Source organism: Moesziomyces antarcticus (genome assembly GCF_000747765.1).
Source record: "Moesziomyces antarcticus DNA, scaffold: scaffold_v10001, strain JCM 10317, whole genome shotgun sequence".
In the NCBI taxonomy this organism is placed as follows: Eukaryota; Fungi; Basidiomycota; class Ustilaginomycetes; order Ustilaginales; family Ustilaginaceae; genus Moesziomyces; species Moesziomyces antarcticus.
Window position 1 is genome coordinate 427,252 of NW_014639009.1, and position 23,899 is coordinate 451,150.

The 23,899-nt window shown below is 61.3% G+C and overlaps 11 protein-coding genes across 11 annotated transcripts; 5 read left to right on the plus strand and 6 right to left on the minus strand.

Annotated features, from left to right (window-relative positions):
• Positions 1 to 198: 198 nt before the first annotated feature.
• PAN0_001c0149 (uncharacterized protein) lies at positions 199 to 2,197 on the plus strand (the record flags this gene model as incomplete). Its single annotated transcript, XM_014803769.1, has 4 exons — positions 199 to 683; positions 746 to 944; positions 1,227 to 1,239; positions 1,350 to 2,197. The coding sequence occupies 4 exons, from the start codon at positions 199 to 201 to the stop codon at positions 2,195 to 2,197; spliced, it is 1,545 nt and encodes a 514-aa protein (XP_014659255.1).
• A 471-nt stretch (positions 2,198 to 2,668) lies between these two features.
• On the minus strand, positions 2,669 to 3,667 carry PAN0_001d0150 (alpha-L-arabinofuranosidase axhA; the record flags this gene model as incomplete). Its single annotated transcript, XM_014803770.1, has 1 exon — positions 2,669 to 3,667. The coding sequence occupies one exon, from the start codon at positions 3,665 to 3,667 to the stop codon at positions 2,669 to 2,671; it is 999 nt and encodes a 332-aa protein (XP_014659256.1).
• Positions 3,668 to 4,334: 667 nt separating this feature from the next.
• On the minus strand, positions 4,335 to 4,799 carry PAN0_001d0151 (uncharacterized protein; the record flags this gene model as incomplete). The annotated part of the gene is made up of 1 exon (XM_014803771.1): positions 4,335 to 4,799. The coding sequence occupies one exon, from the start codon at positions 4,797 to 4,799 to the stop codon at positions 4,335 to 4,337; it is 465 nt and encodes a 154-aa protein (XP_014659257.1).
• Positions 4,800 to 7,428: 2,629 nt separating this feature from the next.
• Positions 7,429 to 10,005, plus strand: PAN0_001c0152 (pkinase-domain-containing protein; the record flags this gene model as incomplete). Its single annotated transcript, XM_014803772.1, has 1 exon — positions 7,429 to 10,005. The coding sequence occupies one exon, from the start codon at positions 7,429 to 7,431 to the stop codon at positions 10,003 to 10,005; it is 2,577 nt and encodes an 858-aa protein (XP_014659258.1).
• A 286-nt stretch (positions 10,006 to 10,291) lies between these two features.
• Positions 10,292 to 11,065, minus strand: PAN0_001d0153 (uncharacterized protein; the record flags this gene model as incomplete). Its single annotated transcript, XM_014803773.1, has 1 exon — positions 10,292 to 11,065. One exon carries the CDS (start codon positions 11,063 to 11,065, stop codon positions 10,292 to 10,294), a length of 774 nt encoding a protein of 257 aa, XP_014659259.1.
• Positions 11,066 to 11,563: 498 nt separating this feature from the next.
• PAN0_001c0154 (LTV-domain-containing protein) lies at positions 11,564 to 13,780 on the plus strand (the record flags this gene model as incomplete). Its single annotated transcript, XM_014803774.1, has 1 exon — positions 11,564 to 13,780. One exon carries the CDS (start codon positions 11,564 to 11,566, stop codon positions 13,778 to 13,780), a length of 2,217 nt encoding a protein of 738 aa, XP_014659260.1.
• Positions 13,781 to 14,247: 467 nt separating this feature from the next.
• PAN0_001c0155 (peptidase) lies at positions 14,248 to 15,474 on the plus strand (the record flags this gene model as incomplete). The annotated part of the gene is made up of 1 exon (XM_014803775.1): positions 14,248 to 15,474. One exon carries the CDS (start codon positions 14,248 to 14,250, stop codon positions 15,472 to 15,474), a length of 1,227 nt encoding a protein of 408 aa, XP_014659261.1.
• Positions 15,475 to 15,651: 177 nt separating this feature from the next.
• PAN0_001d0156 (WD40 repeat-like protein) lies at positions 15,652 to 18,129 on the minus strand (the record flags this gene model as incomplete). Its single annotated transcript, XM_014803776.1, has 2 exons — positions 15,652 to 16,740; positions 16,849 to 18,129. 2 exons carry the CDS (start codon positions 18,127 to 18,129, stop codon positions 15,652 to 15,654), a joined length of 2,370 nt encoding a protein of 789 aa, XP_014659262.1.
• A 799-nt stretch (positions 18,130 to 18,928) lies between these two features.
• On the minus strand, positions 18,929 to 19,807 carry PAN0_001d0157 (ribosomal protein L22e; the record flags this gene model as incomplete). The annotated part of the gene is made up of 2 exons (XM_014803777.1): positions 18,929 to 19,113; positions 19,615 to 19,807. 2 exons carry the CDS (start codon positions 19,805 to 19,807, stop codon positions 18,929 to 18,931), a joined length of 378 nt encoding a protein of 125 aa, XP_014659263.1.
• A 453-nt stretch (positions 19,808 to 20,260) lies between these two features.
• Positions 20,261 to 21,910, plus strand: PAN0_001c0158 (rRNA pseudouridine synthase; the record flags this gene model as incomplete). The annotated part of the gene is made up of 1 exon (XM_014803778.1): positions 20,261 to 21,910. One exon carries the CDS (start codon positions 20,261 to 20,263, stop codon positions 21,908 to 21,910), a length of 1,650 nt encoding a protein of 549 aa, XP_014659264.1.
• Positions 21,911 to 22,361: 451 nt separating this feature from the next.
• Positions 22,362 to 23,858, minus strand: PAN0_001d0159 (endonuclease; the record flags this gene model as incomplete). The annotated part of the gene is made up of 1 exon (XM_014803779.1): positions 22,362 to 23,858. One exon carries the CDS (start codon positions 23,856 to 23,858, stop codon positions 22,362 to 22,364), a length of 1,497 nt encoding a protein of 498 aa, XP_014659265.1.
• Between the last annotated feature and the right edge of the window lie 41 nt (positions 23,859 to 23,899).

Sequence of the window (23,899 nt, forward strand, 5' to 3'; positions counted from 1 at the left end):
CTAACAACGTGAAAATTCGCCCCGCGCGTCGCCCCCGCGAGGGTCAGTGGTGAGACCCTGGAGGATAGATCCCTCGATACTTTGCTGTTCCTGACAATCGGCTGTCCGCTATGGAACCCAACAGCGCACCGCCCTCAAGCTTCGTCAAGCAAAGTCGGAGAAGTGCAGCTCCGCCGGGAACAGATTTGCGGAATCTGCATGCCAAACAGCACCGGCTTCTCGAGACGCTCAGTTACGGCACGGAGGGAGGTGAGACGTCGAGTCGCCGATGGAAGCGAGCGCTTCTTGACCGGAGTGTCGGGCATTGCTGGCGAAAGGGCGACGTCTGCCGACAGACGAGGTTGGGACTCCGACGCCGATGCCTTGGTCGCAATTCTCAACCCCTGCCTGTTTGGCGCGTCGGGTCCTCCTCCTGTGGAAGCTGGGCTTGCTGGGCTTGCTGGCGCTTGGCAAGCTGCAGCTGTGCAGTGGGGGCAGCGACAGGGCAGCGACAGGAACGCACGCGTGCAGAAGTGCATCGCCGCCATGCATTGTTCCTCTGCCGTGGAATTCGAAGAGCGAGCAGCCGAGGCGTCAGAATTGCTTGGATCGGCGGATCTGCGACAGAAGAGCGACGCACCGCCTTCAACGCCAGGAATGGGCAGCAGCCGACTCAACCAGCCTCGGAGTCGCGCGTCGGATCTGTCAAATTCGCCCACTGCTGCACTGCGACTGCACTTTCCGCCCTGGCCCTTTGTGCATCGAGTGTTGGTCTCAAAACATCTGCCGCGCTCCTCAGCCCACCAGCACTGGCTGCGACCGAATGCCCGCCTGCCTTCTTCATTTTTTTGCGGCGTCACACCAGCACCACCCCTATCCCGCCGCCCTCGAGCGCACAGCAGCGTGATCAGCCTGAGACGGAGTTGCTGCGATGTGCGCCCCGCAGCCCTCTTGACGAGAATTCGGTCTGGCGAGTGTGTGTGCCACACTGCCACACACCTTGCAACATGCTGTCGGCGGGTCGTGCCTGTTTCAGTCCATCTTGTTCAGCGCTCGCCTTCCTTTCTCACCATATCCACTCTTGACCCTCCCCTCCTCTCATCCTTTCCCCCGGTTTCGTCCTGTCCCCTTTCCATAAAGGTCCACCAGCACTCTCACCGTCGTCACTCTTTTGACCCTCCACCTGCCAACACCCGCTCTACCACGCCATCTCGACCGTCCTTCGACTTTGAACTATTTCATCCAAGAATCCCGTTGCTTGTAAGTATAGGCCAGCCCTTCGACCACATCGACAGGTCACGATTGATCCAAGCAGCGCATGTTGGCAAACATGACTGACCCACTCCTCTGCACGCTCGCCCTTGTCACAGTTGCATTCCTCACCAACACCACCATGAAGTTCTTCTCTGCTGCTGCCCTTGCCCCTTGGGCCCTGTTCGCGCTGGCTAGCGTCGAGTCGGCATCGGCCGTTCCCGGTATGGTCAAGCGTCAGTCGAGCTCGTCGTCGTCGTCTTCGTCGTCGTCGTCGTCGGCAGCCTCGGCGGTCTCGCCGCTCACGCCTGGCCTCACCAACGAGGGATCTCCGCTGCTCATCCAGTGGGACACCACCACCAACCAGGCTTGGAAGAGCATGGAGATCAAGTTCATGACCGGCTCCAACCAGAACATGACCGAGCTCTACACGGTCGCCACCGACGTCGACGGCACCTCGGCTGGTGCAGGCAAGCTGCTCTGGACCGCGCCCAACGTCGAGCCCAACTCGGGCATCTACTTTTTCCAGTTCACCCACGACGGCGAGGACCCGACCTGGACCACTCGATTCGCCATCGCCGACACCACGGGTGCCGTGACCACGCCGCCCAACGCCAGGCAGCCCGAGGGCCAAGCGATCCCCTGGGGCGTGGGCAGGATCGTCTCTGCCGCTTCCGCCGCTTCGTCTTCGTCTCCGTCGTCTGCTTCTGCTTCGGGAAGCGCGGCTGCCAACACGGCTTCGGCTTCGTCGGCCCCTACCTCGTCCTCGTCCTCGGCCAGCGCAGGCTCTTCGACTTCGGCCAGCGCATCCAGCACCAGCTCCATTTCCAACTCGGCACAGACGGGCAACTCGTCCGGCTCCAACACCAGCTCCCAGACCACCTCGGGCTCCACCTCGACCCGCGTGGGCTCGGCTGCCGTGGTGGGCTGTGCGGTCGCCGCCGTGGCGGGAAGCCTTCTCTTCTAGATGCCGCCATAGATTCCGCTTCGCTGCGCACCTCGGGGCTGCTGCACACTCGGATTCCACCTTCGTTTCTTCTCCTCCACTTGTTCCGCCCAGGGCCCCCCATTTTTTTTGGCAATGGTAGTGCACATGCCGCAGTTGGCAATTCGCAAAGCACTCTGGCATCGATACGAAAGCAAATGTCCGAGGAGCAAAGGTTAGAGTCTGAATCGCAGCCGCAGATTGAGTTTGGGCGAGGCCATCATTGGTGGGGTCGCTGCTCATGGCGGGTCGCACTGGCAGACTTCATTCTGCAATGCATCTCCCGGATGCTGGCTACACAGGCCAACGGGTGAGAGGGAGCACTGGACATTGACAAGGGGCGAAGGTCTAGGCAATGCAGTGATGAGAGCACGGGAGAGGAAAAAAAAAGTGACGTCGAGGGGGCTCTGCACAGAGCACATGAATCTATCCGAGGAGCGGACGTGAAGGCTCCTACCTCTGGAGAGTAAGAAGGCCGGGGCGGTAGGGGGCGAGATCGTAACTAGGAGTAGCGACGGACTTGTCACGGCCCTGGTAGAGCAGCTGAAGTCTGCAGGGGTCCACCGTCATGGTTTGATCGGGGTTGGATCGAATCAGATCGCCGTGGCTGACATCGTCGGTCCACGAGGCACCGCTGTTAGCCTTACCGGCAAAGGGTGCCGACTCCTCGCCGGCATTGACGGTCCACTTGCCCTCGAGGCTATCAGCCGTAAAGGAGCGGAAGTAACGTCCACCACTACCCATAGCCTCTACGATCATCAGATATTTGTTCTGACCCTCGAGAGTGTATACCTGCACAGCCTCGAAGAGCTTAGCCTTCGTATCGGACATGACGACCTCCGATGCAGTACCGAAGCTTCCGGGGAAGTTGCCGATGGGCATGCAAGATCGGTAGATCTTACCGTTATCACCGGCAAAGAAGAGACACATCTTGGAGCTGTCTCCAATCAGCGTCTGATCAATCGGTCCCGTATCGCTGTCAGCGATCTTGCCGGTGAACAGAGGCTTTTCTTCCGACCATCCATTGGGATTGGTGGGGTCGCTGCTCGTCATGTAGAAGAACGATGCTACGCCCCACTGCGACGCCAGGATCCAGGTCTTCTTCGGCGCAAAGTAGAAGATCGTTGGTGCAACAGCCGACGTCTTCATGGCCGTTTGCGTGGCAGTTGCCATATCGGCCCAGGTAGAGAAGGGCGCGAATCCCATAGAGCCGTACTTGGTGCCTTGGTCGTGGGTAGAGGCGTAGACGAGGTGCTTGCCGTTGTACGGTACGTGCGTAAAGTCCTTGAGCGCCACCCAACCATTGGCGGGCTTGGCGAGAGGCGCCGAGGGAATCCATTTGTACGAGGTCGGCAGAGTACAGGTCTGTCGACGTTCGGCAGTGGGCGACGCACCCACCAGCGTAGCTGCCAGAGCCACACTGATGGCAACGAGCGAGCTTGAGATCTTCATATCGAACGAGGACGAACGAGTGGAGAGAGAAGAGTTGAGAGAGGTGAGGAGGGGTTGTAGGATGGAGGGAGGGGAGAGGTGTGGGTATCTTGCTTGGACCAAAGCACCGGCGAGCAGTGCGTCTTTATACTTGTTGCCACTGGGATGTGGGTGCAGTCAAGGGGAAGAAGCGCACAATAGCCTGGCGGTCCTGATCCACAGCAACGGACTGGTTGGTGGCGAACGCCGAGGTTGAGTCCCGGTGTTGCTAGTGAAGCCATCCCCCTGAGCAGGGATGCACGTTGGGCGCAGCTACGACCCCACTTCATCCCAACAAAAGGTGAGGTTGTCAGGGCAGGGCGACATTGATGCGCCAACGCCAACGTGGCGCATGTGGGTTCGCTCGTTCGCCCATTAGCGCGCCTCCAACCCCACCTGTAGCTTCAACCGGAACGCCATAGTCCGGTTGCGATCCACGCACAGCTCGTGCACGCGAGCATGACGATTGCAACCGACGATCGTTGATCCTTGGCTCCGAGGTAGGACGCTAGCAGGCTGAGGGTCGCCGGTGGAAAAGAAGCAGCAGAGGTTGCATGCAAAACTGGGCTTCATCTCGCTGTTTCTTCCCCGATCGAGTCGAGCGCTCGTTGGCTGCATTTCAAGCTGCATCTGTGCCCTCGCCGCTGACTCAAAGATCGATCGAGAGACGATCGCGACCAAGGCCAAGGTGGGGGATTTTGCTGATGGCCCAGTCAGGCATCGAACATCGTTCGCTCATTGTGCCGAGGGACCGGCAGTTGGGTACGTCGATCGCCGGTCTGACGGCACTGCTTGCATAGCTTCTTGCGGGGTGTGTGGTACGGGCATGAAACAGGGTTCGCTTCCAGAAGCATGCAACCGCCGCTAGCTCAATCCAGCCGAGATTGCCGGTGCGGGGTTGTGCAGCTGGCGTGGTGTTCGCTGGCGATTGAACCTTGTTGTGTGCCAGCCGAGCGGGAATCTCATCAGGGTTCAGCGCTTCATCGCGGCTTGGTCGACGGAAGGGAGCGCCCGAATTTCCTGCCTTGGAACGAAGCTCGCGCTGTTCTGACAGCTGCCAACACGAGCTCCAAAGCAGGCTTGCCCCGCCTTGGGTCGAAGGGAACGTTGCCATGCGGGTTGTTCGCTAGACCTGAGCATGGATGCGGTGGACCCTGCAGTGCTCCGAAGAGCTGTTCCGCCGGATCCTCGGAGCCTAGAAAGCCGCCCACGCGATACAGGGGGCATCGAGAACAACATGCGGCTGGTGCAACGATCGCATGCAGACGCTGTGTACAGGTGAGGACAGTCGTAGGGTGCTTGCGACATTGCCGGATGCAGGACTGCGGCGCTGATGGCCGAGATTGCCGTGCCACCGCTGCGGTAGTCTTCACGCTGATTCTTCCGCCGATTCTGAGAGGCTTCGATCGACGCTCGCTATGGACCGGGGATCTGGTAGGGTCTTGCGCTCGAATCCGCATACCGGCTGGACAGCTGATGATCTCGGCGTTGGAGCGAGTCGTGCATCGAAGACCGACGCTCAGCATCGGCAAGCCCCGAGGTCCGCACTGTCAAGGCTTTGGCATAAGTTACCGCTCACTTTGTCGTTCCAAGCTCACGCGGCGCAATGCAAGTTGGAATCACGATTTTCAGTCGACATCAGCAGTTGGCCCGAGCACCGCATAGCAGCTTGGGTCGCCACTGGCACACATGCGCGCGAACGAGGGCCGGTGGTGAGAAGGTGTTGTTTGGCGGGGGACCTTGCATTGCCGCATGGTGAGACGGCCTCCGTGCAACGACTCGCCTGCTTCAACACGCTATGTGCGCTGAGCGTCGAGTCGCGAGTGTTAGGTCGACTTCTTGCCGACCGCGAGTAGTTCGACCGAAGCGAAAAGAAGCTGTCTTGGATTCAAGCACTGTGCAGTCATGGACGCAGGTAACTTAGCGCCTGGTTGGTCTTCTTGGCGAGCGGTGCTCTGACCTGTCCATCGTGTTGGGCTGCGAGCTCAAGACATGACGCGATGTCTAACGAAATTCCAATCAGCTGTCTGCTGGGTCTTGGCGGCTGAGCGTCGTTCGACACACCTGCTGGTTCCAAACTGGATGCCGAGAACCGAGTTTTCCATCTAGCGGGTTCAGACCCAGGGTCTGTGGAGCTCTCTGACGTGTGGGATTTTGAGTCGCGCGCAAGTTCCGGTGGCTTTGGACTGGCTCAGCTGCACGATGCCGAGCGGCCAACGTGTCGTCAGAGGCACTGACAAACGCGTCTCTCTCTCTCTCTCTCTCTTTCAACCGTCAAAACCCTCTCTCGCTCTCTCTCTCTCTCTCTCTCTCTCTCTCTCTCTCTTGCTGCCTCAGCTTTATTGGCTCCAACTGCGGCTATTGACGCAGGGCCACTCGGAGATAAGCAGGTGCCACTCGAGCCTCCTTCTTCTCCAAGTATGCTATTGTTTACCTCTTGAGTTCATGCAGATCCGAGCGAGAGAGCCACCGACGATCAAGGCAGAGTCAAAAGCCAGATCGCGCGAGTCAAAGAGGATAGCGCATCCAGAGTGCCGCGTACCGTAAAAAAAAAAAAAAAAAGTGGTGCGGATGTGCGGGTGGGAGGGTTGGCCGAAATGAGGCCAAAAAAAAAAAAAAAAAAAAAAGGGTGGGGGGGGGGGCGGGGGGGGGGGGGGGGGGGGGGGGGGGGGGGGGGGTGGCCCATTCGCCCTGGAAAAAGACGATTTTCATCGCTCTTTTTCCGCGCCCGGCTGCTCTGGCGCGGGCCACCCAATCGCTCGTTCGCTCAGATTCCCCTGCGATTTTCGTGCTGCTGCTGCTGCTGCTGCTGCTGCCCCGGCAGTCTAACTTGGCTGCTGCCGTCATTTTGCTGCTGCTGCTGCTGCTGCTGCTGCCTCGGATGCTCGTGCGGATGCCGGATGGTTGGGTGGCCGCCTCCCGCTGCGGCTGCTGCTCCTCCTCCCAGCATGGCAGCTGCTGCACCTACGACTCGGCCGCTTCCTCCTCCTCTTCCTCGTGCTTCTCCTCCCACCTGCTCCGGCCAACTGTGCATCGTGCCTCCACCTCGTCTTCCCACCATCACCTTCGCTTGTCTACATCTTCCACCTCCATCCCTGCTCCTTGCTGCGTCTTTGGCGCCTATCTCGGCTTCATCTCGTCGCTGTGTCGATTTGCCCCCTCGCGTCACCTTGGATGACGAACTCTTCTCGGTCGCTCATCGCTCTCTGCTTCGACGCTGCACGATCAGCTCACGGCTCGAATCAGCTCCTTCCTCGCGTGGCAAGCTGAGCTACCTGCACGTCCCTAGACGCCCGTAGCATCCTGCATTCCGCCCCCCCCCCCCCCCCGGAGCCGCCAGTGCCAAGAATTGGCCGGCCTGAACCAAACCCTACCCCCCCCCCCCCCCCCCCCCCCCCCCCCCCCCCCCCCCCCCCCCCCCCCCCCCCCCCCCCCCCCCCCCCCCCCCCCCCCCCCCCCCCCCCCCCNCCCCCCCCCCCCCCCCCCCCCCCCCCCCCCCCCCCCCCAAACCCACGCGCCGCACTTACTTCCGAGCCAAGGTTCGTCCCACCCTCTCCATTCCGCAATACCTCCGCTTCGGCCTGTCACATCCGAGGTCGTACACACAAACGGCCACGCGATCGCTCTCAACGTATCGCCAGTCGCCAGTCGCCAGTCGCCAGTCCGTCCAATCCGTCGTTCGCTGCAACTCTTTCCCCTTGCACACTCCACGGCTTAGCATTTGATCGATACTACTCTCCAACATGCTGTCGTCAAAGCCCATGGACCCCATCGTCCACCACACCACCGAGCCCGACCAGGAGCGTCGAGGCGCCGATGTCGTCCATCTCGCTACCCAAACAAATCAGATGACGCTCCGAGAGAATTCGGCCGCTCCAGGCTACACTACCTCACCCCGCGCTCAGGCTGCCTCGTCCGCACAGCCCAGCTCCACCTCGACATCCGACTTGCCCACGCCCGTTGCCAGCAACAACGCACACGTCGTCTCTTCTCCGGCGCAGGTGGCTTCACCCGTGTCCACCGGAGGCCTCGACGCTTCAAGCGGCATCGTCTCCGGCCCCGTCGATGCCATCACAGGGCCCAGCGCCTCCGCCGCCAAAATTCGATCCGAGAACCTCAGAAAGTTGGGTCTCAGCGAGCGCGCGGATCACTCGGGCGTCGCCACACCTATCGGCACCGGTGGCTCCTCCGCACACTTCCAGCCCAACAACGCATCGTCCGAACCCGTCTCGCCCGTCGTGAGCCAGCCCAAGTCCGGCCTCAACAAGGTGCTCAGCGGCGCCATGACTGGCACCAACTTCCAGCCCGTCCAGGGAGCCGGCGCCAGCGGCCTCGCATCAGCGCGCGGCGTTGACGCTTCCGGCAACGAAACAGCCACCAGCACGCCTCCGCAGTTCATCTTCCCCAAGCTCGGCTCGCGGCGCAACACCGACCGCCACTCCGGCAGCGGCAGCGGCGCCGCCTCGCCCTCGGACAACGACGGTCACCACAAGAAGAAGAAGGACAAGGATCACTCGTCCCACCATCATAACCCGCTCTCCGACTTGCGCAAGTTCCTCCACAACCACATCGGCCACCACAACAGCGACTCCCGCAGCGACAGCAGCCGCTCCGGCGTCGCGACCCCCAAGCGTCACGGCAAGGATTCGCCGCCCCTCGGCGAAGACCACGCACACCTCGCCAAAAAGTACGGAAAGTGGGGCAAGGTGCTCGGCTCCGGCGCCGGAGGTACCGTGCGTCTCATCAAGCGCTCCAAGGACCACACCGTCTTTGCCGTCAAAGAGTTCCGCCAGCGCAGGCCCGGCGAGAACGAGAAGGAGTACATCAAAAAGGTCACCGCCGAGTTCTGCATCGGCAGCACCCTCCACCACGTCAACATCATCGAGACCATCGACATCATCTCCGACCACGGACACTATTACGAGGTCATGGAATACGCTCCCTACGACCTTTTTAGCGTCGTCATGAGCGGCAAGATGTGCCGTCAGGAGATCTACTGCGTTTTCCGTCAGATCTGCGACGGTGTCGACTACCTCCATTCCATGGGTCTCGCACATCGCGACCTCAAGCTCGACAACTGCGTCATGACTACGGGCAACATTGTCAAGCTCATCGACTTTGGCACTGCCACCGTCTTCCACTCGCCAGGCAAGACCAAGGTGGTCGCCACCGGTGTCGTGGGCTCCGACCCTTACCTTGCACCCGAGGTGCTGTCGCAGCAGACGTACGATCCGCGCCTCACGGATGTGTGGAGCTGTGCGATCATCTTCTTGTGCATGATCCTGCGCCGCTTCCCCTGGAAGCTGCCGGACATGAAGACCGACCCGAGCTTCCGCCTGTTTGTCAACTCGCATCCGGAGCTGTGCAAGCCACCGGCGTCCGAGGCCAAGAGCGACGGTGTGCCGAGTCGGCAGGGCAGCACAACGTCGAGCACGCTCGCCAGCCGCGTCAACTCGGGCAACGACGTGTCGGCCATCCGCAGGACGCTCGGCATGTCGTCCATCGACCCGGTCACCAGCTCCGACGATGCCGCCACGCCGCAGATCCGATCGGCCAAGGAGGCAGGCTACATGACGCCGCACTCGATCCATTCGAACCCGCACTCGCCGTCGCTCAGCGACTCGTTCGACGCGCACAAGATGCTGGGCGAAGACAGCAATGGCAACGGCGGCGCACCTGTCGCGAGCCCCGGCGCCGTGTCCCCCGTGGTGTCGTCGCCGAGCTCGACGCTTGGCGACAGTGCGGAAGGCGGTGCGTTTGATGACGTGCGTCCGCATCAGCACCGCAGCGACAGCGTGTCGTCGGCGTCGTCGCAGACCACGTACACGTCCGGTGCGGCCGACAGCATCTTCCGACTGCTGCCGCGCGAGACGCGCTCTGCGCTGTCGCGCATGATGGCGGTGGAGCCTTCGCTGCGATGCACGCTCGGCGATCTTTTACGCGGACGTCGGTTCAGCGATACGGACAGCCCGCTCACGCGCACGCCCGTCATGTCGCGCAGCAACAGCACCGACATGCTGCGGTCTGCCATCGACGGCGCGCACGCGCAGGCGCATCCGGAAGGCTCGGGCACCGTGTCGCCGCGCAGCGGCACCATCGACGGCATCAGCCGCGACGCGCACGCGGCCGGGCTGGGCTCCATCGGACTTACCGAGTTCGAGGATGATGATGACCATGGCGACGACTGGCTCAAGGGCATCCGCACGTGTGCGCACATCGTCAAGGACGGCAAACCGGGCGAGCAGCCCGACCACCCGCACGTCAAGGTCATGAGCGAAGACAGCAAGCGCAAAAACTCGCTCTTCCACCGCAAGGACTGAAAGAAAAACACATACTGGATCCCCAAATCACGAATCCCGCCCGCCAACAAAAGTGTACACGGAGGAGAGGAAATACGGATGCTACTCACGCCCAGTCTCTGGCTTTTGCACTCATCGCGAGTGTCCGAGGTCGGTGTGGTGTTGCATGACCCACTTGTTCTAGACGGAAATCAATGTTTTTTTGACTCACTCGATGCGGGGCATGTGAGCGTTCGAGTGTGCGATGTGATGGATTGTTGTGTGCAAGAGGGAGGAGGCTAGTGTACAGGTGCAGTCGAGGAAAGGGCTAGATGGAGTCGGGTTTGGCGCATTTTCGGTTTTCGACGATGCCGGTGATGGGATCGATCATCTGGTTCCAGCTGATGGGCACCATTTGGTTTCCGGCTATGTTCCACCCGGGACCCTGGTGGGCATTGGATGATTCGCCTGCGGATGTTGCCGAGAGGGCGTAGATGACGCCGAGATGATTTGCTGCCGTCGAAAGGTAGTAGCTGCGTGCATCTCCGAGGCTGATGACTGTTGCGCGCACAATGTCGCCGGGCCGGAAGCAGTCGGCGAGCTTCACCTTGTCCTTTTCCGTCGAGCGCACATCCTGACTCCTAACGACGCCCTGGAAGTCGATCCCTTCACCTTCGCCAGCTGCATGGTTGCCAAGACCAGACTGTACGAATGTAGACGAGGTGGATGACGAAGAGCCGCACGGCTGGCCGTCGACAATCAGGATCGACAGGTACGCTTGGCGCGGCGTCACGCGCGTCACGCGTGCAATCACCGTCGAGTCGGGCCGCGGTACCACAAAGCGATTCTCCACACCGCTGATCGAGACTGTCTCGGATTTTGGTGCTTGCGAACGAGACGACGATGATGGCGCAGAGTCCGGTGTCGACGGGAAGCGAGTCTCGTAGCCGACGAGCGAGGACAGGATGTAGTCGCCGCGAGAGTATGTGCCCAGTCCGAGCTCGAGCTGCGGTTTCCCTGGCTTGGTCGCAAGCGTGGAAGAAAGTGGCTGGCCCGGCAGCAAGAGCCGCGAGCTCGATGCAGATGTCGTTGATGCGACCATCTTGATGTGAGAGGTTGTGGAGAAGGCCGAGTTGGTGGAGGAAAGACGTGAGCCGAGCTGAGGTGAGGCTGTCTTCTGAGAAAGGGCGGACCGCAAATCTGGCTTATGTAAGCAGCAGACCGAGTGGAGCAAATCGAGAAATCGTTCAGAGAACTGCGAGGGTTGTCGAGAAGAGCCAGAAAGCTGCTGCACCCTGAACGCCCTTCGCATTTCGGGATTTTTTACCTCCAAAAAAAGTCGGCAGCCGCCTCCGCCTGCTCCTCCAAAATTTTCTGACAGGTCAGGCGCTCAGCCCAACTGGTCAGGTCTGCATCACAACCAACACCATCACCGACTTCATCAGCACCTTCCGAACGGCTTGGATACACCGACAGCATCACCGTCCGTTCCGCCTATACATCAAACAGGTGGGGCAAACTCATAGACCCGGCTGCCTTCGAAGCAACCCTCCTGGAAACGCACGCACAAGGCGAGTGGCGGTCGCCAGGATAGCCCAGCATGCCAGCCAAGTCCAAGACCAAGAACAAGTCGATATGGCGTTCGGAGAATGCACAGCACTTCCAGCTCGTGCATCGCTCGCAGCGTGATCCGCTCATCAACGATCCGGATGCCGGTGCACACGTGCTGCTCTCCTACGACCCCGCCAACCAGTCGAGAGCCAAGGGCAAGACGCGCGCCGAGCTCGAGGCCGACGCCACGGTGATCCGCGACAAGTACGGCAAGCCCATCCGTGGCAACATCGGCGAGGCAGCCAACTACGGCATCTACTTTGACGACACCGAGTACGACTACATGCAGCATCTGCGTCCCATCAACGATGACGAAAACGTGAAGCGCGGCGGCGAGAATGTCGACGAGACCGTCGACACCATCCTCGTCTCCGCCAGCGCCAACAAGGGCAAGGGCAAGGAGAAGAAGGACGCCAGCTTCGCCCTGAAGGACGGTGCAGAAGAGGCGCAGGATGGCAAGCTCAACCTGCCAGCGTCGGTGCTGCCATCGCAGAAGGAGATGCCGTTTAGCTTCACGTCGCATCTGGCCGTCGAGCCATCGCTGCAGGGATTCCAGCCAGAGATGGACCCACATCTGCGGCAGGCGCTAGAGGCGCTCGACGACGAAGCTTTCGTCGACGACGAGTTGGACGATGACTTCTTTGGCGAGGTCGTCAAGGACGGCGAGTGGGACGGCGTGGTGCGTCAGGACGACGAGTGGAGGAACGATGCTCCGGGCGGCGACGAGGCTATCTGGGCCGACCCGGCCGCGCGCGCAGAGAAGGAGCGAGACGAGCTTGGCGAGGAAAACATGTCGCTCGAAGCGCGAGTGGCGCTCTTCAAGAAGCAGCAGGAGATGCAGCGCAGGGCCGCACCCAGCTCGGACCACGGCGAAGACGACGACGACGAAGAGCGCGACCAGCTCGCCTCGCTCCGTGGCGGCTCGCGAGTTGCTGGCTCGCAAGCAGGCACCATGTACACTGCCGGCGGCACGGCCATCGGCAAGAAGGGCAAGCCAGGCGCGCTCGCGCGCCGAGCCGCAAGCACCAAGGCGCCGTCGATCGGCGGAGGCAGCACGGCGTGGTCCATGTCGTCTTCGGCCATGTTCCGAAACAAGGGCCTCACCGATCTCGACGACCGCTTCGCACAGCTCGGACGCAAGTACGGCATCCGCGAGGACTTTGACCCGTCGCTCGAGGAGCTCGAAGACGAGGAGTTTGTCGACTCGGACGGCGACGAAGCGGGCGAGCCGGTCACGCGCGAGGACTTTGAAGGCATCATGGACGACTTTCTCGCGAGATACGAGACCAAGCACGGCAAGCTGCGCGAAGCGCTCGGCGGCGTTGATTCGACCTCTGCTGAGAAGCTCGCCATTCTGCGTCAGGCGCTCGGCCGTGCGCGCATCGACGGCCGCGAATGGGCGGGCAAGGGCGAGGACGAAGGCAAGGGCGAGGGTGATTTGGGCGACTACGAGGACTACGAGTCGCCCGACGAGGAGATTGTGGACCCCGTGCCGCGCAGCCACATGCGCGAAAAGTGGGACGTGGAGACGATCCAGAGTACCAAGACGAATCTGGAGAATCACCCGCGGACGATCACGGCCAAAGAGAGCGTGTTTGGCGGCAGCAATGCCTCCGCCTTCCGGCCCGGCAGTGTGGTTGGGGGCAGCAACGGCGCCGTCAACCGTGCCATGCTGGGCAACGGCATGGCGCCAAGCATGACGAGCTACACCAGCCAGCGTCCGTCGGCGTCGGCGTTTCTCAACGACGAAGAACGCCTGCCCAAGATCCGCATCAACCCTCGCACGGGCTTCCCCGAGATCGTCGGATACTCGAAACCACGCGGAGCTGCCAAGCAGAAGCAAAATGCAGAAGGCAAGGACGCAGAAGAGGATGAGGATGACGGCAGGGGCCCGCCGTCGGGAGCGAGCGATTCCGGCTCGGATACCGAGGATGGCGAAGGCGACGAGTACGATTCGGACGCCACCGAGGGCGGCGAGTTGGCGCGCAGGCTGTCGACCATCGCGGTGACCGCCAAGCGAGACCGCAACGAGAGCAAGGAGGACAGAAAGGCACGCAAGGACGCGCTCAAGGCCAACAAGAAGGAGCGCAAGGATCGCAAGATGAAGACCAAGCAGGCGTTCGCCAGCGAGAAGAAGAAGCAGACCAAGGCGGAGCGCGGCCGCAAGGAGACCGAGGGTGGACCGGCCGGTATGCGTCTTCTCTAGTCTTCGTATACGTTGCAATCTTTACACGATCACCGCATTTTGTGTTCATGGTGTCCCTCGTCGTTCGTGATGTGATGTCTAGGTCCGGACCTGTGGCGGAGTTGGCCATGGCCAAACTGTGAGAGTGTTAGAGCTCCGCAGCTACGGCACGCAAGAAAAGCCGGAAATGGCGCCGAGGAGTTTGGTGGGGCTCTGGGCGGCTGCTCAACCTCCACACTGTGACGGGCACTGGAGCAGTGTTGCGCAGCTGCACCCTGACTCAATGCGGCAGCCTCCCAGCCGAGCAGAGGTCGCAGATCACAGACCCACTCCGCTCACCCAACCCTCGATGTATGCGCCCTGCTGCGCGGCCCTCCTCTCCAGCGAGAGGGACTCCCTGGCTGTATGCGCCTTTGCTCACCTCCTCCGACTTGTCTCACCTCCATCCTCTGCAACACCAGCATACCTCCATCTCCTCAAGACTCACGATGAAGTTCACCATTCCCATCGCCGCCGTTGCGGTGGCACTGTCCACGTCCACGCTCGGCGCGTCGGCTCTGCCCATCCACGATGTCGTCTCCACCGGCGGTTTTGCTGGCTCGCTCTTCGGCGGGCTGACCAGCTCGCTCTCGGACCTCTTTACTCCGCGTCTCGTCCAGACGGCGCCCGAGCAGCAGCCGTACTGGACCACCGAGTTCGGCAAACAGCTGCTGTGGTACCGCGGCGTCCACTTTATGGACCTCACCGACACGCCCACGCTCGGCGAGCTCTCGGCAGCCCGTCTGCAGGCGCAGGGCTCCAACAGCCTGGTCGGCAGCGACTCCAAGTTCCCCAGCAAGCTGCAACATCACAAGGCGCTCAAGAAGGTCTTCAAGCTTATCTCCCAGGACGGCCCGCGCAAGCATCTCGCCAAGTTTACCAGCTTCCACACGCGGTACTACAAGAGCTCGACGGGTCGCGACTCGCAGGCGTGGCTGCTCAAGACGGTGTCCGAGCTCGTGGCGTCGTACGACTACGTGAGCGTGCGCGAGTTCCCGCACGCCTGGGGCCAGAACTCGATCCTGCTCTCCGTCAAGGGCACCAACGCCACGCTCACCAAGGAGCGCGGCGTGACCATCCTGGGTGCGCACCAGGACTCCACCAACCTCTTCCCCTTCTTTGCTGCCCCCGGTGCGGACGACGACGGCTCGGGCACCGTGACGATCATCGAGGCGCTGCGTGTGCTGCTCGAGTCCAAGTGGCGTCCCGAGACGGATGTGGAGCTGCACTGGTACAGCGCCGAAGAGGGCGGCCTGCTCGGCTCGCAGGCGGTGGCGCAGTCGTACGAACGTCAGGCCACCAAGGTGCACGCCATGCTGCAGCAGGACATGACCGCCTTCGTCAAGCAGGGCACCAAGGAAACCGTCGGCCTCGTCTCGGACTTTGTCTCGGCCCCGCTCACCAAGTTCATCGGCTCGCTCGTCGACGAGTACCTCGACATTGGATACACCGAGACCAAGCTCGGCTATGCAGGAAGCGACCATGCCAGCTGGACCAAGATCGGCGCCGACTCGGCGTTTGCCATCGAGGCGACGTTTGAGAACAGCAACCTCAAGCGCATCCACACGACCCAGGACACCTTTGACCACCCCGAGTTCAGCTTTGACCACCTCATGCAGTTTGTCCGTCTGTCCGCCAGCTTTGTCGTCGAACTTGCGGGTTGGTCCACTCCCTGATCCGCATCCGCGCGCCCTCTTTTCCCGCATCGGAATCCCGCGGCAATAATTTTCCTCTCTCATCGCAAGATCAGACCGCTTATCTTTGCCCATGCTGTGTTTTGCGCGTGCTGTGCGATGCTCGGTGAGAACGTGCGTCGACGGGAGGATGATGAGATTGCATGGAGGGTGTGGGGGCTAACCCAGGGCCTCGAGGTGGTTCTGTTCGCGAATGTCGTCGAGGGTCATGTGGCGTTTGGACCAGTCGGCGAGTTCGTGTTTGGCGATGCTGCCGGACTCGCCTTCGGCGCCGTCCCAGGCGGTGCTCATGAGACTCGGTTCCTGCGGATGCCAGCTTACGTCTCGTACGGTGCATGCCGCGCCGCCACCCGTGCCTCTGTGACCTCGACCTGCGACCCTGCTCGCTCTTCCACCGCTGGAGGCTTCGATGGATGCAGCCCCATGGCGTCGTGGATGCTTGCGCCTGAACCACGGTACCGGTGGAGCTGACGGATCCGACGCAATCCCTGGAGGACGGAAGACGTCCAAATCATCGTCTTCGGACTCGTCGTCGTCATCGGCTGTGCCGGGTCCCTTGTAGGCATGCACCTGGTTGGCCGGATCCTTTTCGGCATACAACGGGCGCACCTGCGACCGATCGAGCACCTGTGCAATTGTGCCGTCCAAATTCCAGATGTGGATCTTGCCATCCGCACTGCCCGAGTAGATGTACTTTTGCCCCGTCGTCTCGGCGGGGGAGAAGTGACATCGGATGAGCGTCTTGAGCACCGCATGGCCGCGGTACGTCATGACGGAACAGTCCTGCGGATGCGCCTGGTAGCGCGGCTGCCGATACGACATGTTGCGATAGTCCCAGTTGCGCAGCCCGTAGTCGAGGTGCGTCATGCGCTCAAACTTGGCCGAACTGTGCATCATGCGCAGATCCCACAGCCTGCACGACTGATCCTTGCCGTTCGAAATGCAGTACCGCCCATCGCCCTTGGGCGACACATATGTCACGCCCTCAGTGTGGCCCATCAACACGCCCGCCGGTTTGCCGCCCGACAGAGAGCGTCGGTCCCATACCTTGACAAACGAGTCGTCCGAACCAGAGATCAGCACGTTGGACGACGCTGCGTCCGCAAAGGCTACCGCGTTCACGTCGTCCGAGTGGCCCTCGACCCGCAGAACACGCCGCCGCGCTTCAATGTCGTACACGTAGATGTCGCCAAAGTGCGCGCCCGCCACGATCTCGCGCGAGTCGCCCGAAAATCGAATCGACCAGATCTACAGCACCCAGCCAACAGGGGAGATCAAGGTTTGAAAAGGGTCAGCTTCGCAGTCCATGCTCATGCCAATGGCCTCGGGGGATCTTACCGCTGAGCGCCATCTTACCCCTGTGTCATCATCCGTATTGGAGAAATCGAGCATGACCTGGTTGTCGCTGGGCGTGCCGCCGCCGGTCTCGAACGTCTGCTTGGTGGGCACGAGGTGGACGAACGGCGTGATGCTCGAGTAGATCATCCACTGGTTGTCCGGGCTGAGATGCGCGTCGGTGATGGTCCAGTTGCCCTGTCGGCCCTGGATGCTCTTGGTCTGCTGCAGCGACGTGTAGTGGGTGGTGCCCATGGAGCTGAAGAACCAGCTGTTGCGCACGCGCCGCGGGCCGTCGTCGTGCACCTGTACGCTGCGTGGCCCGGCGACGGTGGTGTCGTACATGTGCACGCGGAAATCCTGCGTGCACGTGTAGAAGAACGACGAGTCCTGCGAGTACTGTCCGCAGTACACGCGCGCCGGGTACGTGGCAACGATGGTGCCGTTGGTGTTGGGCACAAACGCGCTCATGTCCTGCTTGAGCATGCGCCGACGCGCATATTTGCGCTGGTGCACCAGATCCGACAGGTTGCGACTCTCCTCAAACGCAGAAGGTGCAGAGTCGAGCGGGCGCTTGGGCTGACGACCGAATTCTCCGCTCAGCGACAGTTCCTGACCTGAGCGCATGGGCTCTTCGATGGGCTCCCAGAAGTCGGCCATTGGCTTGGAGCGTGCCATGTGGTACCAGTTGTCCTCATCCTCGTCATCCTCGTCCTCGAGCTCATCGTCGTCTTCGTTGACCACGCCGCCCGTGGCTGCGGCGAGCAGACGCTGCAGGCCGCTGATGCCGATGCTGTTGAGCGCGCGAGAGATGGCGGCTCTTGTGTTGAGCGTCCCCGCATCGCCGCCTTCGTCGTCTTCGTTGCTTGCGGCGAGATGTGCGCGCAGAAGATCGCGAATGTCGATGGTGATGGATTCGCCATCGTCTTGTCCTGCGTCGTCTTCACCCTCGTCGTCCTCGTCATCGTCGTCGGCCATCTCGATCTCGAGCCCGCCTGCGTCCTGAATGAGGTCTTGATATACGGAGCCGTCGTCGTCGGAGGGAACGTATTCCGAATCGCCTTCCGAGTCGTCGAACTGGTTGCCGAACGAGTCTCGCGCCTCTGCTTGCGCCACCATCTCCTCTAGCGCGTCTTGGAGGAGCGTGTCTTCATATTCGTCGTCCTCCTCGTCGTCGTCTCCGTCGAGGTAGATCGCGGCCTCACCTTCCGAGAGAAATTGATCCTCGTCGCTTGTGGAAGGGTCTTCGCTGTCGTCTCTGAGGGCGCCGGCTCGACGCTGGTAGTTGTCTGTGCTAGCCATGCTTCGCTGTGCTCTGTTAGCGTAAAAAGGCGAGGAGGACGGTGGAAGAGCGATCTCGGCCCTTTATGGCATGCGGCTGCAGATGCCGAAATCAGTTGCCGGTGAGCGTCGAACGATAGACAAGCGGTTGAGATGCGTGCGCTGCCTCGCTCGCCGTTTCAGAGAAGAGTCGCTCCAGAAATCGGGCGTGTCGCCAAGTTTTGATGCAATGAGATGGAGTCAAGGGCGCTCTCGCAATGGGCGCATATGGAAGAAGAGGAGGGACCTCCAGGCTGCTGGTGGGGCCAAGCGTGCACAGGGCAGCGCAACTGCCGGGTGGAGGTGCGGAGCGGCACTCAGCCTCCTCGGCCGTCAAAACGCCGCGCTGAATTTCAACGCAGATCAGCGCGGTTCTGAAAATCCGTCTTGCGCGCAACGACCAGGCTCAAGTCATGCACGCCTGCAGCCCAGGGTCCGCGCACTCGCGCCTAAGCGACTTTACGTGAGCCGCTCCGTGGAGACTCGAGCGCCACTCTAACAAATGAAACTCTTCCCGATCTTCACATGCTCGTGCCTCGACGGTGGCATCGCAGGCTCCGATGGATCACACACACAGACAGCGAAAGATGGGAGGGTGCTAGGTCAGGAAGTCAAGCTCCCGTTTTCCTGGCTTTTGGGGTAGTGATTCCAAGTCCCGCAGGCTACATCAAAGAGTGAACTAGACACGGCCAAGATGGGTGCTTCGGAGCACACGCCATCGCTCTCACAAGCGAGGGCGACCGTCCTTCCAAGGCATGGTAAGGGGTTGCGATGAGAACGCTTAGTTCTCCTCAGCCTCCTGGTCGTACGAGACGTTGAAGAACTTGATCTCGTAGCCCTGCTTGGAGGTGGCGACGACGCGGAGCCAGTCACGCAGCTGCTGCTTGCGCAGGTGCTTCTTGGTCAGGTACTTGAGGTAGCGCTTCGAGAAGGCAACGTTGGTGTTGACCCAGATCTTGCCCTCACCTATGAGTGTCAAGGTGAAAGTGAAAGCCGGGCATCAAGCAACGTGCGAATGCGCGAGACGTTGGCAAAAACAGCAAAAAGGAGCAAACCAAACGCAGAGGTCGGGATCGAGGACGAGAAAGCTTGAGTCAGCTATCTCCGACTCGAGTGCGCGATGCGACCTTCTGTACGAAGCAGAAGTGGCGGAAAGGGAAAGGTGGGGCCGTGGAAGAGCGGCCCAAGCCAAGGCAACAACAGCTAGGCTGAGATGTAGAGAGCCGGATCAGAGAAAGAAGTGCGCTCGCAACAAAGGCTCCCGGACGTGCACCGGAAAGCCGCTGTGAACAACAACGCATCTGAGGAAAGAGACAACTCGCTGAGCACCTCCTGTTGGGAGGTAGGCAGTATTGCTGTGACGTCCTTTTCTTTCTACCCATCGTCTTCCCTGCAACTTAGCCCCTGCGCATATTGGCCATGCTCTTGGAACGCCATTCCTAGCCCCACCTGTTTACAGATACTTACCCTCACGGGTGATGGTGACGTTGTCGCCCAGGTTGCCGGCCTTGCCGTCGACCTTGATGCGGTCGTGCAGATACTTCTCGAAAGCGGCGGCATCAAGGATACCGTCGTTGGCGGGGCCGGAGAAGTCGATGAAGAACTTGTGGGCGGTCTTGCCCTGCTTGGCCGAAGCCTTGGTGGTCTTGGTAACAGCCATTGTTGATAATGATAAGCCTACTGGGAGATCAGCAAAGCGAGACGAGGTGGTGTGGGATGGGAGAAGGTGCTCAAGTATGCCCGCTCCCTATCCAGCCTCGGATGCTCGCCCAGCCCCTTCGACCTTCGAAAGTCCCGCTTCGACGCCGGAAAGCCGTTCCCCTGCCGCCTAAATTTTTTACAGTTTCTGCTTCGACAAGCACGTGACCTCGAGTCTTCGATCCCGCCACATTTCTCTGGTCGACTTTGTTAGACCACGTTAAAATTGGAAGTCAAAATATCTGACCAAATGTGTAGTCAGCACATCCAGCTCGCGGATCCGCCTGGCTTCGACGAGATCTGTGATTTTGGGAAAAAGCGCGCGACAGGCGGAAGAATTTTTGTGGTGCATGCGGGTTCAGGCAGGTGAGAGGGGCGGCGCCGGCCATGAAGCCAATTCGGCGGAGCGCAGCGCATGCAAAAGAACGAAAAAAACGAGGCGGAAACAAAGCTCAACGGTCTCGTCACTGACCACTCCCTCTCCTTCGACCTCTCCGCACCTATACCAACCAGCCAACCCTCCCGACCATACACCCTCAAGGCTCCTCTGCGCCTTACTGTCTGGTCCAACATGGCTCTTCCTCTCGGCACCTCGGTCGCCCAGGCCCAGGAGCAGGGCGACTTCATGATCAAGCCCGAGAACTCTGGCCCTAAGCTCAACACTGCCGACTGGCCTCTGCTGCTCAAGAACTACGACCAGCTGCTCGTCCGAAGCTCCCACTTCACGCCCATCCCGCACGGCTGCTCCCCGCTCAAGCGTGATCTCCAGAGCTATGTCAAGTCGGGTGTGATCAACCTCGACAAGCCCTCCAACCCTTCTTCGCACGAGGTCGTCTCCTGGCTCCGCCGCATCCTCCGCGTCGAGAAGACCGGCCACAGCGGTACCCTCGACCCCAAGGTTACCGGCTGCCTCATCGTCTGCATCGACCGTGCCACCCGTCTCGTCAAGTCGCAGCAGGGCGCCGGTAAGGAGTACGTCGCCGTCCTCCGCCTCCACGACAAGCTCGAGGACCCCAAGAAGCTGCCCCGCGCCATCGAGACGCTCACCGGCTCGCTCTTCCAGCGTCCTCCCCTCATCTCGGCCGTCAAGCGTCAGCTGCGTATCCGCACCATCTACGAGTCCAAGCTCATCGAGTTCGACAACGACCGCCACCTCGCCGTCTTCTGGGTGAGCTGCGAGGCCGGCACCTACATCCGAACGCTCTGCGTCCACCTCGGCCTGCTCCTCGGCGTCGGCGGCCACATGCAGGAGCTGCGTCGTGTGCGCTCGGGTGCGCTCTCGGAGAACGACTCGATCGTCACCATGCACGACGTGCTCGACGCCCAGTGGCTCTACGACAACCAGCGCGACGAGACGTACCTCCGCCGCGTCATCCGCCCGCTCGAGTCGCTGCTCACCGGCTACAAGCGCATCGTCGTCAAGGACTCGGCCGTCAACGCCGTGTGCTACGGCGCCAAGCTCATGATCCCCGGTCTGCTGCGCTACGAGAAGGACATTGAGGTGCACGAGGAGGTGGTGCTCATGACCACCAAGGGCGAGGCCATCGCGCTCGCCGTCGCACAGATGTCCACCGTCGACCTCTCCACGTGCGACCACGGCGTCGTCGCCAAGGTCAAGCGCTGCATCATGGAGCGCGACACCTACCCGCGCCGCTGGGGTCTCGGCCCCAAGGCGCAGGAGAAGAAGGCCATGATCAAGACGGGCAAGCTCGACAAGCACGGCAAGGCCATCAACGGCGTCACGCCCGACAAGTGGCAGAAGGACTACGTCGACTACTCGGATGCCGCCGCTGCCCCCGCAGCTGCAGCGGCAGCCTCGGATGTGGAGAAGGTGGCGGCGGCGGCGGTGGTCGAGCCCGTCACGCCCGCCAAGAAGGACGACGAGAGCAAGAAGAGGAAGCTCGAGGAGACGCCCGGCGCGGCGACCGACGGCGAGACCGAAGAGGAGAGGAAAAAGCGCAAGAAGGAGAAGAAGGAGCGCAAGGCGGCCGAGGCGGCGGCGGCGGGCGAGACGCCCAAGTCCGAGAAGAAGAAGAAGGACAAGAAGGACAAGAAGGACAAGTGAGCGGTTTGTTGATCCCACCCCCACTTCCCGATCGCGATCACGTTCATCTTCCCCACTTGAGGTCCAGTTCGTCTGTCGACGAGGGAGTGTGCGGCGAAGAAGAGCATGGCGGCACCCGATCCTGCCACTTTTTCGTCGTGGTACAGCGAGGATGCGGGGTTGTCTGTCGTCTGACCGTCGTTCGTGCGCTCCTTTCGCCGACTGCCGCTCCATTGCCTGGGCGTAGTACAAGGGGTACAGCATTCAGCGGCAACCCGCGTTGCTCCCCACATCCACGAACTCGCTATCCTCCGTTCCTCTCGCCGGTCCCATCGGTCTCATTCTCATGGTCCTCTCCTTTCTCATGTTCTGCCGGTTCTCGTTTGATTCCCACTGTACTCTAGCCATTCTAAGTTTTGTTCGCCAAACTCGTGCGTTTGTGTTGTCCATGTTTTCCATTGGTTGAGTGAGGCTATGCTGGTGCGGGGAAGGATCGTTGGATGCGCGCCGTAATGGGACGATGGTCGGAGATGAGGAACCCCGCATCGCCCTCGCTCCAGTTTGGCAGCGTACCAAACGTTCGAATTGCCCATCTTGAGCCTTTGTCACTCTGTCCAGCTTCGGAACGTCGAATTGCGCCTGGGGGTGGAGGCGACGGTGAGTGGTCGAGCCGGGTGTGTGGATGCGTCTCGTCGACCACAGCGGCGTTGTCGAGGAGCATGACAAAGTCGATTCGATCGTCGATCGCGTTCCTTGGCGAAGGTTGGAAGTCAGTGAACGTTCTTAGCGGGCCGACGGGCTCCGAGAGCAGTCCTCCGCGGCCAGAATCCCCCGGCGAAGGAGGAAGCTTACGGCCCGAAGCAAGGACAGCCCGGTGGGGATCCTCGTTATCCGTAAGCAGCGGAGAAGCGAAGCGGGTGGGTACCGACAGCGCGGTGTCGAGGAAGGAAGCGCCGGACGAGTTGGCGGGGATGCCATAGTGGGCCGAAACCAGTGTCGACCAGCTGCCCTCATTGCGCGGGCTGTTGAGATCACCAATCAGCACGACTAGAGGCTCTTCCAACGCCAGCGCGGGAGAATTGGCCTGATAGAACGCACGTGTGGACGCCGACGCACGACGAGCTCTCTCTACGATGAGTTCCGACGACTTTGCGCGCGCGACGATTCCCTGATGGTCGTAGTGGGTGGAAAAGACGTGGATGATCTCGTGCGTGGCGCGCAGCCGCAGACTGACGTGCGTGCACATGCGCGTCAATGCAGCATCCCACCCGACACTGCCCACTTTGCTCGGTGTCGGCGAGAGCCAAAAGTGCTCGACGCCATCCTTGCCCACTCCGCCTTGATCCTGTCCGACGCGCTCGAATGTGTCGCGCCTCCAGAACACGGGTACGGCCTCTCCCGCACGGTCTCCATCATCACGTCCGACTCCGGCATGATCGTACTCGTCGCCGAGCCAGTGCACAAGGTTGCCGAGCTGCCCATCTAGCACCTCCTGAAAAGCAAACAGGTCCCAGTCGTTGAACAGCGCCACGTCGGCCACCTTGGGCCCCCGAAGCAGCCAGCTGCGTTCGCCGTGGTACTGTTGCATGAGATACGGCGAGCCTTCCGAAAAGACGTTTTGCGAAGCGGGGCCTGCACCCTTGCGCGCAGCGGTGATGAGGTTCTCGATGGACGAAAGCATCGACTGCGTCGAGTCGTACGCGGCGTTGCGCGAGTAGCGGATGTTGAGCGAGCCGATGCTGAGCGAAATGCGCCCACGCTTGCTTCCGTGCAAGCCGGTGTGTACGCGATGCGTGTCGAGCTCGGCTGGGGAGACGGGCATGGCGGCGGAGGAGCAGGAGGAGGAGAGCGGTGCGACGCGGCAGAGACCGACGGAGACGAGGTCGTACGAGCGGAAGCGCAGGTAGAGAGCGAGCGAGAAGGTGAGCGAGCAGAGCAGCAGCACGGCCGCCAGCAGGCGGTGTCGCATCTTGCGCTGGTCTGTTCTGGAGCCGGCGAAGAAAGCTTGTT